The 16093-nt window shown below is 34.5% G+C and overlaps 1 protein-coding gene and 1 long non-coding RNA gene across 2 annotated transcripts; one reads left to right on the top strand and one right to left on the bottom strand.

Annotated features, from left to right (window-relative positions):
• Positions 1-1443: 1443 nt before the first annotated feature.
• LOC114313688 (transport protein particle 20 kDa subunit) lies at positions 1444-15249 on the top strand. The gene is made up of 6 exons (XM_082907772.1): positions 1444-1794; positions 2412-2521; positions 9580-9665; positions 9855-9919; positions 10872-10954; positions 14870-15249. The coding sequence occupies exons 1-6, from the start codon at positions 1674-1676 to the stop codon at positions 14960-14962; spliced, it is 558 nt and encodes a 185-aa protein (XP_082763898.1). The 5' UTR covers positions 1444-1673; the 3' UTR covers positions 14963-15249.
• On the bottom strand, positions 13578-14603 carry LOC145812717 (uncharacterized). The gene is made up of 2 exons (XR_014356209.1): positions 14360-14603; positions 13578-13862 (listed from the first exon to the last, which is right to left on the bottom strand). It is a non-coding gene; the product is annotated as an uncharacterized LOC145812717 (long non-coding RNA).
• Positions 15250-16093: the final 844 nt, after the last annotated feature.

Here is a 16093-nt window from a genome sequence, read left to right as displayed (position 1 = left end):
CTTGAAATTCCTAGAATCTTTTAGTTCAAAAGTTTCTTTTGCTCGGTAATACTATATATATAAATATAGATACTCTACATTTCAGAAACACACTAATTGATAAATTAAATATTCACGGAATATAATTGAAACTAAAAATTATCAAAATATAATTATTGACTTTTAAGGACTACATATATAAAATCAATAAAAGATACAATTTTTATTTTATTTTATTTTATTTATAATCTATATGATAGAGCTATAATCAATCACAAACTCTAATTTTTTTTTAGTATATAATATTGACAATTTAAAAGATTATATATGGCACATTGATTCATTACATGACTTCGAAATAACAAATATGTAAAAAAATCTCACACATAATTTTAACACCTAGGCCAACAACTATTTGTAGTTATCTTACAATTTGAAGGAGGCATCCACGGTCATCTTCACATATGGGTCTAGTTTATTGTTGTTCTGTTTCTAACTGAGGATGGACAGACGTGGAGATTAAGCTTGAATGAAAGCAAAAAATAAAAAAGAGAAAAAATAATTTAAACACCAATGAAATCTTAACAATCAACATTTTGAAAGAGAGAGAGGTGTAAAGAATATTTATTCTAGTAGATATGAAAATATTTCTTGTGTAAGCTTCTTCTTCTTTTTTATTTTTTATTTTATTTTTTATAGTAAACTCTTATTAATTAGCTAGGTAAAATATATAGTATATTTTTATTATGGAAAATAATTCCTTAAATCATGTGTAATTTGAAATTTAAATCCCTAAACAATAGGTGGATTCAATAAAATTCTTTGTCAGAAGTGCTATAGACTCCCACGACCCCCACGCAAGAGAGTGAGAGAGAGAGGGCACCTATGAGATAGAGAGAGGGGAAAAATACATAATGAGTGGTCACCAATCAATTAAAGTTGGGGTCACCCATTTTGGAAGTTTCAAGCATTAATCATTCTTTGTTGACTATAATTTTAAATTTTAATTTTTTGTAGCCAATGATATTTTTTCTTTTTGAAAAATAACCAAAAATCAATATAATTGCATTGGAGTTTTGAAGCTCTTAAAGTTTCAAACCACATTTTCCTTAATATATAGTATATAGATAACCAAATTAATAAGTGTGTGAACTAAGATATGATGTGCACAAAGATAAAATGGTGTATGAAAATAAAATTTTCCTATCAACTACCATCAACATCAGTTGATGTCACCTGCAAGCCCTTTCATCATCCGTCACCTTCTGCCCAGCTTGGTTGCTGCGCCATTATCCTCTTTCCTAATCCATCATTGTCCTACCAACCTAGGATTATCACCATTGCAGCGACCACCCTGATGACCCACTACCTTACAACCACCACCATCACAACTCTCAACCTTGGACACCTACCATAATGGGAATAAACACCATCACAAAAATCAAATCACTTACACTATATAGTGATCCTAGCACTAAACAAAAACCCTAATTAAAAATACTAATTTATAACTCCATATCTCTAGCATACCCAATGAAGTGTACAGAAATTCCAATATTAATATGAACTCGTACTTTCCGAGCCCTCATAAAAACAAAAAATCCCAGTTAATTTCCCTTATAATAAATCTAACTAAATTCTTTTGTGTCTTTGTTATTAACCAAGGTCATTTTGGGGAAGGAAATTAAAAGTCCATGCGACGTCGTCTTAGGTGGCTTTGCAAACTCCTTTCCCCCGTCACTGTAACTGTAAGCAAGATCCGGGGTTCATCTCTCTCCTCCCCTGCTACGATCTCCCGTCGGAAAAGCAAATCAGGTTCCGATATCTCTCTCTCTCTCTCTCTCTCTCTCTCCTTCATTGTTTCTACGCAAACACTCACACACACACACACACATATGTATATATATATTCTTATAGGGTCCATAGGGTTTGGATTCCATCTGCCTTGGGCAATGTTGGATTTCAATTCAGTCAAACCCTGGAGATATTCTCTTGAATTCATGTTCTTGGAGGTGAATATCACTGTTGCCTTGAAATTGGAGAATCAATGCTCAAATGGTTTTCATGGACATTGCAATTGATATCATTGGGACTCTTTTTTTCAAACTTTGCCCAATTCTTAAAAAAAATGATCTCTTAACTTCTGAGTTCTGATAGGTTCCTGACAGAACTGATGAAATTAGAAATGAAATCTCGATTAGTCTCACCTCCCAAATTTACATGAACCAAAATATACTAAATCTTCCAAAATTTCTTATTTTTTTGGATATAATATACAAATATATGTGCAATCTATATATGTATGTATTATTTTACTTCATTTTAGTATTTGTTCATTGGCTTGATAGTAATATGAGCCTTGGTTGATTTCTTGTTGCCTTGTGATTTTCATCTTGTAGATTTTTTACTTTTGTTTCCCTCTTTTGTTGCAGTTGGAACGCATCAGTTTTCAAAGACTAATATGGCTGGTACCGCTTGTTTTATGATTGTTAGCAGGAATGACATTCCTATATATGAAGCTGAAGTCGGCTCTGCACTCAAAGTATGATTCCTTCAGTGGTTCTACTTACTTACTTTCTTTCTTTCTTTCTTTCTTTCCTCTCTTTCTATTTTCTTTTTTCTGATTAGTAAAAATTTATTAACCCTCTGTTTGGTTGGGGGATTTGAGAAGAGTTTTGGAAAGAAAAAAGGAAAAGATGTGTGAAACTATATGAAATATAGGTATATTTTATTCACATTTCACATATCTTTTCTCTTTTTCTTTTCAAATCGCTTCCCAAATCTCCCAACTAAACACAGTGTAAAGAACACATTTAAGGAGACACCACTAGTGTACACGGTAGAAATAATTGGTTCTACTTTCTATGAGTCTATATGGTTGTGTGATTTTATTTTTTGGATTTTAATTTATTGGAAATGCAAAACTTGAAGTAAAAGGGTTTATTCAGCCTTTTGTTTGTTCAACTTAAATGATGTACAGGACTGGTGTTGCACAAAAGTGCTTTTCTAAACTAATATTGTAATTATCTGCGATGTGACTTCCCTTTGTGACATGCATGCTTCATCCTATATATATATGTATATTTCTTGTTTTATCTTTTCATAAGTATGTATTGCCTCGCCAACAGTCAATTTGATGCTCTTGATCATGCTGATTAGAACTTTTTGCAAAGGATATGTGAGACATGGGAAGATGATGAAGATTTACTTATGGGGAAAAAGAGATTGCTAATCACACTCGGGGTTGGTATCCTGACATTCATTTGCAAAGCACTTTGCTATTGTGCTTAGGCCTCTTCAAGCTTGCAGAGAGTGGTTTATGGCCCTCAGGCTGCTTACTTTTAGCTTGGGACATAGGCATGGCCTTATAGCAAAATGGTTTTACTTAGTTTAAGAAACATATATTTATAGTAGCAAGAATAACATTTTGGAAATTCTGAGATACCATTGTACCAAGTCTGTTTTTATGTTGTTAGTGACTTCTTTGAATAAAAACATTTTTGATTATCTAGTAGTTGTTGTAGATATTAGCTATGTTAGGTAGTCGCTTGTGAACCTTTGGAATGTTCGAAGATTGCCGCTTACCATAATAAGCACCTCCCCCCATATGATTAGTTGAGGAAAGGGGGAGGGGGTATGAAGTACAGACACGGACACGGACACAGATATGGATACGGATACGGACACGGGACACGGCAATTTTCAAAAAATAGGGACACGGACACGGTGGGGGACACGGCGAATTTTATTTTATTTATTTTTATACATTTTTATGTGTTATGTAAATTCATATTACATTCATCCTAAATCAAAATTAACAAACATTAACATAGTAACATTAATTCAATAAATATAATCACTACATTTAAACAAATTAATGGATCATACATTCACAAAAAAGTCATAATAAACGATAACAAGAACTAAGACGAGAATGGGAAAACATTAAACGTCCAATAATACTCTTCACAAAAGCACTAAATAAGAAAGGTAAAAGAAAAAAAAATTAGCCCTGCTAGGTCCCATGCCGTATGCCCATATGGACAGGCGTGTCTCTACCGTTTCCCCTACAAAAAAATCATTAAATTAAAAGGACATGCCATTTGGCGTGTCCCGGACGTGTCCCCGCTATGTCCCTGTGTCGGATACCGCCATGGCACTGATTTTGGAGTGTCCATGCTTCATAGGGGGGTATGATAAGGGAGTTATTATTGCAAGTCTAGCATTAGGGGAGAGAGGAAAAGATATAGAGAGCTGGGAAGGAGGCTTGGGATTGGGCAGGAAAAGAAAGAGGTGGTGGAGGAGAAGACCAACGCAACCTTAGAAGAAGAGAGGGTGGCAATGAGAGATCTCAATCACCTGAGCTATGGGAGACAATAGCCAAATTGTGATTGTTGTAGTTATGTTGTTTTGCATGCATGGATACTACCGTTTATAAGCTCTAAGGCCTTTAGAGGCCAGCACACCAAGGACAAGTGGCAAGCTCTCCTTGGTTCAATAGAGCAAAGGTATCAGTCAGGCTTATCGCCGATGGTTGTATCATGGAAGTTGCAAAGACAAACAATCATGATACTTCAGAAGGTGTATCATGGCATGAAATAGGTGATATGTACAATGGCCATGTTTGGTTTGTGTTTGTGAAACAATTTTGAAAAATAATTTTTTTGGAAAGTTTATAAAATTTGAAAATTTGTTTGATTGTATGTTTTGAAAATAATTTTGGAATTTGGGACGATTTAATTTTTATTTTTATTTTTATTTTTATTTTTTTTGTGGTTGAATAGATAAATGTAACAGAAAAAGTGATTGATTGATGTGTAGGATATGAGAGAATGAGAGGAGAGAGAAGTAATTGATTGATGTGTAGTAGAGAGAAGTGATTTTGGATTTTTTTTTTTTTTTCAAAAATTTTCAACCAAACAAGCTTTTGAATTTTTTTTTTCAAAAATTGTCTCTCAAGAGCCAAACCAAACAAGGCCAATACCTCTCTTGAGGTATCTGGTTTTGGGTTAACATCCTTCTCTCTAAGACTAGTCAATGTGGAGTTGTCTTCCCTTGGGTACTAAGTAATGAACCCGTGATCTTAGCCTCCAATCCACAATTCTCCAATGATCCTGAGTAGTGGATGCTTAGGGCTCGTTAAAACTATATACCTTTCTTTTACCCTTTTATTTGACGTAGGACAAGGGGCATAATGGTCTTTCAACCATTAAGCCCATCACTAGATTTCTAATCCCATGTATTTTCCTTCCATGCTAGTCCAACCAATGAGGGGGATTGCTAGTCCCCTTGGGTCATGTTTGATTCAAAAGACTAATAGTGAAGTATTAATAATCCTATTAAATTAGTGTAGGATTCACTATCCAATTAGATTAATATCCATTGGATTAATAATCCCACCCCTACCCCATTACTAATAATCCTACAAATTTGTTGGATTAATTATCCGTTGAATTAATAATCCTAAACCAAAATGTTAAAACAAACATGAGATAATTGGGCCCACGGATTAATAATCCTAATCCACCCAATCAGACATGCCCTTGGAGTGTTAATCCCACTACAATCTTCCACAACCAAACACCCTCTATGTAGTCCTCCCTCACTACAAAAGGTGAATCATGGCATGAAGTAGGTGATAGGAGCAATACCTCTCTCGAGGTATCTAGTTTTGGGTTAACATCCTTCTCTCTAAGACTAGTTAATGAGGAGTTGTCTTCCCTTGTGTACTAAGTAATGAACCCGTGATCTTTGTGACGACCCCAACTCGCCCTTAGAGGTTAAGGACATGACCGGCCAGTAATCATAGATTACCTATGGCCTCAAAGACAAAATTTCAAAATATTTAAATAATATCGGCACCTGAAGCAGAAGCAAAACAACAATAATGTCCATTGAGCTGGGCATACATGATAAACTGAAATATTTAAAACATTTAACACACTTTTAATATATATATATACAAATTCATATCTTATACATCTCACACACACATACAAGACTTTTAACAAAATACGAAGCTTAGCGAGCTAGACAAAAGCAAAATCTAATGCCTCACCACGGAGGCACATCTTGGGTGGCTTAACAAAAAAGGCAGACTCCGAGGCGAACTCTAATGCTGATCTTCTAGTTGCTCACCTACATATATATAAGGGAGAGGGGATAAGTTAGAGCCCAGTAAGTAATACCAAAATAAAGAGGTTAATGAATGAAGTCCATTATAATATAAAACATGTCTTTCAATTTCAAAACGACTCTTATATCATTTTCAAACCAAAGCATTTGCCATATTTTGCATTTCCAAATATCATATAACAAATTGAAATCGAACATTTGTCATATCGAAATCCATACATTTTCAAATGAATCACATATCGAATTCAAACAGAGCATTTTTCATACTAAAATTCAATATCAAAGCATCATATGTGGTTACATCCAGTAGAGTAAAGAAGGGGCCAAAAGGCCGAAATCAAAGGGACCATAAAGGTCTAACAAAGGGACCACTTGAGTCTAACGAAGGGACCACTCGGGTCTAACGAAGGGACCACTTGGGTCTAACATTAGAGATGTCTGTAATTCCATTAATCAAAGGGCCATGGTATTGTTTTCCCCAGGCAAGGGCCCCACTAAAGAATGTCACAAATACATTTCAAAAAGGGACATTCATTCATTCATATAAAATTCAATTTCATAAACATGATTTTCAAAGCATTTTCAAAATACTTTACGAACATATCTTTATAGAGATATTACTCAGAATGGACTTGAACGAATATTACTCCTCAGATGTCCAATCTACACAAAGCACATAACAAATACATATCGAAACATTATATTATTCTCTTGATCGAATCTTACTTCTCTTATCATTTCTTCTCAAATAAACTGAATTCTTACTTTGCTTCTCTAACCAATTAACTTATGTTTAGCTTATTAGCCCTCAATGAGTCTTAACCCATACCTTGGAATGCTTGAAAAGATATGAGAACGAAAATATGAACAAAGTGCAATTGTCCCAAACATGCTGAAAAGGCCTAACTGCTCGAGCCACCACTTGGTCGCTCGAGCGGACTGCACATTCTGCAAAAATATTGGATGGGTCTAATGTTCGCTTGAGCCACCAATTGGTAGCTCAAGCGGTCTGTAAAGACTGCAAAAGTTCTGAAAGCTCGTAATGTTCGCTCGAGCCACCTTTTGGTTGCTCGAGTGGTCTATAAAAATTCTGGGTTTCAAAACTGAAAGTTTGAGCTTCCAAATTCCATTTCAAAACTTGGGGTCATGCATGGCTTGCTCAAAAACATGGATTTACTTTGGAGAATACAAATACAAGACATTTTTAAAAACCATGTACTCAAAACCTCATCAATTTGCCAAAACTTGAATTAAAATCTCATGCATGCAAAGATTTTCCAACCTCTTTTTCTTTAATGAACAAAATATGGAATGGAAGACATAAACCCATGAAATTTCTGAAAACATGCAAGATATAACCCTCATGCATGTAAGAGCTTGAAGACCAAAATCAAAAATCAAGAAACTATAAATTATTTTCCATGAATATGCATGTGACCCATTTCTTGCTCAAAACCTATTTTCTTACAAAAACTTGCTTAAATCTTCAAATTTCATGAACATGATTCCAAAACTCTCTGAATTCATGATGCATGGAGGATTTTCTACAAATTTAAGACTTAGAATCCTCACCTAAAGCTTTAATCTTCAAAAATTAGAGATGATTTCCCCTTGGTTTCTTCAAGTCTTCTTCAATTTCACACAAGTGTTGAGCTCTTTCTATCTCTAGAGTTGAGCTCTCTCTCTCTCTACAATGAACTCTCTAGCACAATGCAAAATGAATCCCCCTCTCTTGATTTCATAAAGCCATCAGCATAATACACGCACACACACACCCCTCATGACTCATCGCAATACACACGTGTGCACACACCCTAAGGCTTCCAGCACAACACACACACAACAACAATGTTCCAACACAACACATAGGGGTATAATCCTCTACACACCAGCTCACAATTAGTCATACAAGTGGGATTGTCTAAACTCTTGATTACACAATTAGCTTAATTAAACCACACTTATCCATACTTAGTCTTAATTTATCAATCCCCACATACTTCAATTAGTCTAACTAATTCTAATTAGGACTCAATTAATCAAATCTTAATTTTAATAAACTGAATCGAATTTAATTAAACTCCCATATGGTTCAATACATGAAATTAAATTGATTTGACTTATCAATTTTATCTTCTTAAGCCATTAAGACCTTCAATTTCTGATCCTGAGATAAATCTTTAACAAAATCATATGCGAATCAGACTCAATAATCCTCATCAATTCCTCAATTAAATCAGCATAATAGGCAATTCAAATTCAAATCTCCATAATTAATTAAATATAGAATTCTATGCACAATGGGGTTGTCACACGTAGCCTCCAATCCACAATCCTCCAATGATCCTAAGCAATGGAGCTTAGGTCTTACTTTCAACTTAGGATGCCAATTGATGGCCATAATAGTAGTAAGTAGTGAGTGATCCCAACCAAGGGAGTGAGTGCATAGGGGAGACATAGGCAAGCCAAGGGCTAGGCTATGTTGCTGCTGAATGGGAGTGATTGAGTGGAAGCATGCTTGGGCTAACTATGCTTGTGTTTGCTCCTTGGTATACCTTATAGAAATGAGGTATGAAGGATCATGGTTGAACGGAGGCTTGTCCTTACGGGCTGAGGGGTACCAAACCATGGCACTACCAAGTGGGTATGGTTGAGCAGCTGAGCTTGGCTTTGCCACATAGTGCTGCGAGCCATGCCTCAGGCTCTTCATACTTTGACTCATTCACTTGGAACTTTGGCCTACCAGAGCGGCAGCTACACTAAAGTGGTGGCCACTCTAGTGAGCTAAGCAGTTATACTTGGTGGTGCAGATGACCCTACTTAGGCCAAGCATATAACTCCAATATTTTCGCTCAGGGATGTTGTGGTGCCTTGTGGGTTTGACACATGGAGATGATGGTGGCGATGACATGATGACCTTAGGGCTTGCCGCCTTAGTGTTTAATGTTATTTTAAATGAGGGCATTATTGTTAAATTATCATATTCTGTTGTTTCTAATAAAAATATGCTCTAAGGTGGAGGGTTTAATGTATGGCTGAAACCTATTCATCGTATTCTCTTCTTTCTCTATCCTTCTCTTCTAACCCAAACTCCAATTTTTGTCACTTTACACTTCAACTATCATAATTACCCTTTGAAATTTCATTTTCAAGACTTCTTCCCCACAACAATTTTTGTCATAACTTGTAGTCATTCTTACATCCATCCAACTCAGTACATAGAAGCACTTATGAATGAACCCAAGCTATAAAATGCTGGCGGAGTTAACTGTTTGGTGTTTGATTCTTCTCTTTGGAACCATTTTGCATGCATGTATGCCAACATTTGCACATTTTATTTCATGGTCAATTATTTACTGATTATAGAATGCCTCCAATATCTTCAAGAAAGCTGTTTATCCAGATGAACTTTTCACAAAGCTTTGCATTGTTTACTAACACGCTGAACTCCTAAACACATGCTAGAAAGAAGACGCAGCACAACAGCACCAGTTCATATTACATGCAGCATTGGATATTGTCCAGGACCTTGCATGGACAACAAGTGCTATGTGAGATTTCATAGGCACTGACTGTGTGTGTGTGTGTGTGATTTTCTCTCTCATTTAAAATTGAATTTACATTGAACACAGAGCAAGTGTGTCCAAATAGGTTTTTTGCCGGAGTGGATTTTTCTGTTGTCATTTTTTGTTTCACTATCTTAATACCTTTTAAATTTTCCTGCCACATTCTTTATCCAGGTTCTTGAAAGCAATTGACAGATTCAACGATTTGGTGGTTTCGGTCTATGTTACTGCTGGTCATATCCTAAATTTATTTCTTGTTGATTCATTGTTGATCCTATCAGTTTACATTTCTCACTGCAGGTCAAAGTTTTATGTTACCATATGGTTTAAGAGCTTGATTTATTAGAGTTATGTGGCTCATTAATTAATCTTGATTTTATTATTTTTTTCTTTTCCTTATTGATGTTTATTTTCAGAAATTTCACATGTATTAAAACGCTCCATACTTTGCAACCTCTTTTCCTCCTGTGCGAGAACTTGCTTCCATTCTTACTGCTACTGTGAATATATGCGCATAAATAACCAAGTTTTCTATGATTATCTATAAATTTTATTGTAATTGTTTGATTCAGCCAAAATCAAAGAGCCTTCAACGTTTGTTTTCATCTGTGTTTTCAAGTATTTTTAACGCTCGTTAGTTTATTCTGTCAACTTTAAATCTTCAGATTTTTTTTGCATGTTACATGTCATGTAATATCACTTAATTAATGATATATAAACAAAATTTATATATAGATATAAAAATATGGTGTGGGTTATTTTGATACATCCACTTGGAAATAAAAGATAATGCCACTGCCGCATCTATATGGGGTTTCTTAAAAAAATTGTTTGCTTATTATTTTTCTATATCTTAATTTCAAATTAACATTGCATTTAACATACTGCTGCTTTGTTTTTAGGACATTACCCATTTGGTGCCCTGTTAATCAAGGGTGGAAAGAGGGTAAAGACTATGTACAAATCTAACCTTTGCATAACTTTTGCAAAGTGCTTGGTTTCAAATCCTAAAAATATAAGTTTTGCATAATTTGTGCAAAGAGGCTGGTCTAGCCTAAAGCCTTCATGCTTGCATTAAGCAATGCCCCTTGGTTTTGTTTTTAATAATTTGATTAATATGGCAACATGTGATCTTAAAATTATGTGCAAGCTTTATTCCTTTATTTTCTTTAACGATTCATGTCATACATACACGACTTATGCTACTTCATGACTCCCGTAATGATGATGGAATCAAAAGCTTCTTTCAAGAGGTCCATGAGCTATATATAAAGGTAAGCTTGAGTTTCTACATTTTTTTATAGCAATTTTTCCGCCACAATTTTTTATTTTTTATATTTTTTGTAAATTCAAAACATTTGGAAAAAAATCATTTTACGTTTTTGCCTAGAAATATTTTATTTTTTGATATTTGCAGCTTAGTTTAATATGTTGAGTTGGTCTAGTATATCCTTCTGGTTTGGCAATTGTTTTTTTTAGTATTTTCCTTTTTAACTTTTTCAAATAAAAAAGTTGTTTTTATTATTGGGAACTATGTAGCACGGACACGGACACGGGACACGACACGGACACGCAGACACGCAATTTTTCAAAAAATGGGGGACACGACACGCTGGGGACACGTTTAATATATATATTTTTATTTATTTATTATATGTCTAAAATAAAAAAAAAAATCATTAATTCTTATACAATTATAATAATAATAAAATTAATAAACATATATTTTTTAATTTTTTTTAATAAAAATGAGTTTTTTTAAATAAAAATAATTTATTTTATGAATTTTATGTTTAACAAAAAAAATAAGGATAAAAAAAAAAAGAAGAAAAAAAAAGAGAGGGAGAGAGAAACCGGATCAATATAAAGGGAAAAAAAAATAAAAAAGAGAAACAATAGAGGAGAGAGAGAGAGAGAGAGTCAGAAAAGCAAAGACGAAAGGGAGGAGAAGAAAAGCAGAGACGAAAGGGAGGAGAAGAGGAAGAAAATGAAGAGAAAAAGGAAGAGGAAGACGAAGAGAAGGAGAAGGAGAAGATGAAGAATATCACCTCAGGTTCTTTGATTGACAGGTTCAGCTTCTTCGATTGACAGGTTAGGTTTCTTCCTCCCTCAATCTCTTTCTCTCTCACTGTCTCCTTCGATCTCTTTCTCTCTTTCTCTGTCTCCTCTGCAACAGTTAGGGTTTCTCTCTTTCTCTGTCTCCATCGATCTCCTTCTCTCTTTCTCTGTCTCCTCTGCAACAGTTAGGGCTTCTTCGATCCACTCACGCGTGTCTGGAGAGTGTCCCGGCGTGTCCATGGCGTGTCCGACTGGGAAATTTCAAAAAAAAAAAGGGATACGTTAGAGAGAGTGTCGGACACGTGTCTACTGCGTGTCCGACGCGTGTCCGACACTCGTACGTGAGGCCTAGGGACGTGTCGGTGCTTCATAGATTGGGAAGTTCAGGTGGGGTTTGGATTATTATTATTATTATTTTTGTAAGAAACTTGTTAGATCCTTTTGGACGAGAAAGAATTGAAATGTAAAAATGTAAATAATTTTTTTTTAAAAGTTCACTAAAAAAATTGGGGAAAAAATCTAGTTTTTTTAGCACTTGCCAAACAAGGTGGATCTTGTTTAAAAAAGTGACTTTTTTCTCGTGCCACCTAATTCTTAAACTGAGTTGGTCTAGTATGTCATTCTGGTTTGGCAATTGCTTTTTTAGTATTTTTCTTTTTTTTTTTTTACTTTTTCAGAATAATAAATAAGTTGTTTATGTTATTGGGAAAGTTCAAGTGGGGTTTGGATTATTTTATTTTTTTTGTTTTTGGTGAAATTTTTATTATTAATTTTTTTTCCAGAAACTTTTTAGATCCTTCTGAACGAGAAAGAATTGAAAAGTAAAAACTTAAATAAATTTTTTTTTTTAAATTCCCTAAAAAAAAATTGGGGAAAAAATCTAGTTTTTTTAGCACTTACCAAACAAGGTGGATCTTGTTTTAAAAAGTGACTCTTTTCTCGTGCCACCTAAATCAGCACTTACCAAACAGGCAAATATATGTTGCATATATTTGTTGCTTATATAGTGAAAAAGTAGTTTTTTTCAAAATAGTAATCAAACAGAGCCTGAAAAGGAAAAAAGGTCCCTGTTTAGGCCCCAATTAGATGGGAGTCTGGGAAGAGTAGATTGGGTATATATAGACCTATGTTACTTGAAACATGGATCATTCTAGTACCTCGAACGAGAACGGGAAAGCGGTATGTCACATGCTCTAAATTGTAGTTCAATATGGTAGACTTGTATAATTTACACTTCAAGAATGCAAGGTGCTTCTAGTCTAGAGTTTTTTTATTATTTATTTATTTATTTTAATACAATAAGACATCCATTGAAATGTGGGCTTTTTTTCAAATTAATGATGTAGCAAAACATTTCTAAGAGTATTATGACCCATTTTTGATGTTTTGTCATGTCAAAACTTCATTCACCTTAGATTTTAGTTGATTAAATTTGATCTTTTTACTCCTAGGAAACTTTAAAGAAATACATTGGAAAAAAAAATTGGAATCGCTTTGGATCACTAAATTTATCATTTTGAAATGAAAGTGTACAAGTTTCAAAATGTGTGTTCCAAAACTGTGTTTTCTGGTAACACTGGTATAGACCTAATTTTTGGCATAATTTGCACCAAATCTATACTTAAACCCCCTTCTTCTAATGGGGACTAAAGTGGGTGTACTTTTTTTAATTTTTAATGTAGTACATAAACAGATGGTATCTTTGGATTTCAGAAGAATCTCACTCTACATGGATTTTACTCTTACTTTGTAGATCCATCCTAAGTAGTTACAATTCCAAATTTTGTTTAGTGGCTCTCTGGATTTCAGAAGATATGGGGAAAGGAAAATAAAGGAAAATGCTGGGGTATGCTAAAAAATAGATTCCCCTTGGAAGCAATCTTAGGCACTTTGAAGCTTTTATCTTGTGCTGACTTGCTACACTACTAGTACCCCAGATTCTACTTTTCCAATATATAACCTTATCAATTCTCTTCCTCCATCACCAATATGGTACTTTTAGCTCTTCACGAACACATTTGTACAAAGATGTCAGCTAGCATACCTTGCAAACTCTGTTGGCTGTACAGGGTAGTTCAAGCTTCCCTACATGTGCTTCAACATCTTCCTCATCTCCGTGCCCACCTTGAAAAAGAAAATTCAAATATACTTATTTTAAGTCCTAACACGCCTGTCTTTTTCCATCATTTTCAAACTTATATTCAATTTCCAGTACCATATGAACATGTCATTTCTTAGTTGCTAAATGCTCCATATACTGTGCATTTTAGAACAATTTTTTCCTTTGGTCTGTTGAAAGCCCATTGGCATTGTGATGGACATGCAGACAAGTAATTAAATACTAAACACAGAACAGAGTGAAGTTAGAACGTCCTTCAAGTTGATTTTGTCTTAATGGACCAAATGTGGTTGTTTTTGTTTAAATTATTATGAAAATTAATTTAAATTTCTTTATTAAACAAATAGAGAAAGTTTAATATACTTTAAATAGCTGTTAATGCATACTTCCAGAATTTCATAATCTGGTTTGGCGTGGGCATATTTTGGTTAATTGGTGTTGTCTGTGTTGTGGTGATGGGAAATCGGTGGACCATTTGCTGATTCATTGTTCAGTAGCTCACCGTTTGTGATCGCTTGTTTTTTCCACTTTTGGAGTTGTGTGGGTGCAACAGAAACTGGTGATGGAGATGCTTTGGAGTTGGAGTGGGGGCCAAGTTGGGAAGCGGCGTCGTAAGGCTTGGGCTTTGGCCCCTCTGTTGCTATGGTTGGAGCAGGATTGGCATGTTTTTCAGGAATTGCTCATTCTGCTTCTTGGTTAGAAGATAGATTTTTGCGAGACTTGTGTGGTTAGGTGTCAGGACGTGTGATTGTTTACCTTTTTAGATCCCTTGATGATGTAATTGGCTAGTTTGTGTTTTCTGGAGGACTCTTTTGTATTCTTTAGCATCTTCTAGATGCTATTTTTCAATAATATTTCAATTATCAAAAAAAAAAAAAAAAAATGCATACTTCCAAAATTCATGGCAATGAGCATGCTACATAAGTTTCTTTGTGAATAATTGAACTCCTGTTTGTCTGATATAGTTTTTTTTACTAAAATGTTCATTTATCATACCGTTGGAAATTTGCAGATTCTTCTGAATCCACTTTACCTACCTGGCTCTCGGATTACGTCATCTCATTTTGATACGAAAGTTCGAGCCCTTGCAAGAAAATATCTCTGAGGCCATTTTGCTATCTACCAGAGGCAAGAGCTTGGTAATATGGAATGAGGTTTGCAGTACTCCAAATTAACAATTAAATCTCTGTGACTTGATCTTGCATTTGTTTGAAGTACGTCCGATGAGTATCAAGGCATTTTGCCTCTGATGATTTCCGTTTGATGACCATATGGTAAGATTGCAGTTTTAAATCTCTAGTTTATTCTATGAAAGAGCTTTGTAGTCATATCATAGTCTTTATTCTATATGATAATGATTTGGCCTATATATTCAATTTTTCATTATTTTCATTTAGCATTAGGTCTGTTTGACATCATTTTCAGGTCTGTTTGATATCATTGTTATTTGCTTTGTCTTCATTATCAATTTTTTGTTTTATTTATTTTTTTTTATTTTTTTTTTATTTATTTTTTTTAATGAAAATGGTGGAAAATTGAAAATACTTTTTTTCTTAAATAATTTTATGAAAATGAATTATTTGTAGTAAAAAAAAAGTCCAAAAAATGCATGATCGACACCTTAAACGTTTGGGCTCCATATGGAACACGCACAGGCAACCGTAATTGATGAATTATTGGTCAATATCTTATCTTGATCAGTATAAAATTGTTAGCCAGGACCGTGTCTTAGTATAGAGGCACGATTAAATGCTCCTGGGTCAATGTCTCACAGCACACGTGTGAGCATTGAGACATTAGCCCGAGAACATAACATAAAAATCATTCAATGTATTTCATGTGCGGAGATTAAGAGTTGTATTTCATGTGCCAAGATTAAGAGTTGTTTTGATAGATAAGTTGCTCTTTTTTTTGTCAAATATGATGTTTGGTTCCGAGTGTTCTTACACTTATGATCCATGTTCTGGGCCAGGATTGATGTAGGGTTTGTGTAGAGCAGGCATAGTAGACGGTGACTGATCTAGGGTGCATCATTCTTTTGGTATACCTGACTTGCATTTTAAAAAGTTTATTATCAGTTATCTCTTTCAAGGTCAATAATTGTGGGGGGTTGCTTTTAATTTATTTGTAAGATTGTTAGTGGTCACATTTTCCATGGCCATATGGGGTCCTATCCTTAGCTATACATTCAATCTATTGATGTGATTGGAACATGTATTTAGGTTATTTCTAACGG

The sequence above is a fragment of the Camellia sinensis genome, chromosome 15 (assembly GCF_055761805.1).
Source record: "Camellia sinensis isolate YWXY chromosome 15, ASM5576180v1, whole genome shotgun sequence".
Taxonomy (NCBI): Eukaryota; Viridiplantae; Streptophyta; class Magnoliopsida; order Ericales; family Theaceae; genus Camellia; species Camellia sinensis.
This window is presented reverse-complemented; position numbering and strand designations above follow the sequence as displayed.

Coding starts and splice junctions, on each gene's coding strand:
- LOC114313688 (XM_082907772.1), top strand. CDS start 1,674: ATGCGACGTCGTCTTAGGTGGCTTTGCAAACTCCTTTCCCCCGTCACT. Junction 9,666..9,854: donor GCATGGACAACAAGTGCTAT/GTGAGATTTCAT, acceptor TTCTTTATCCAG/GTTCTTGAAAGCAATTGACA. Junction 10,955..14,869: donor TCCATGAGCTATATATAAAG/GTAAGCTTGAGT, acceptor GGAAATTTGCAG/ATTCTTCTGAATCCACTTTA.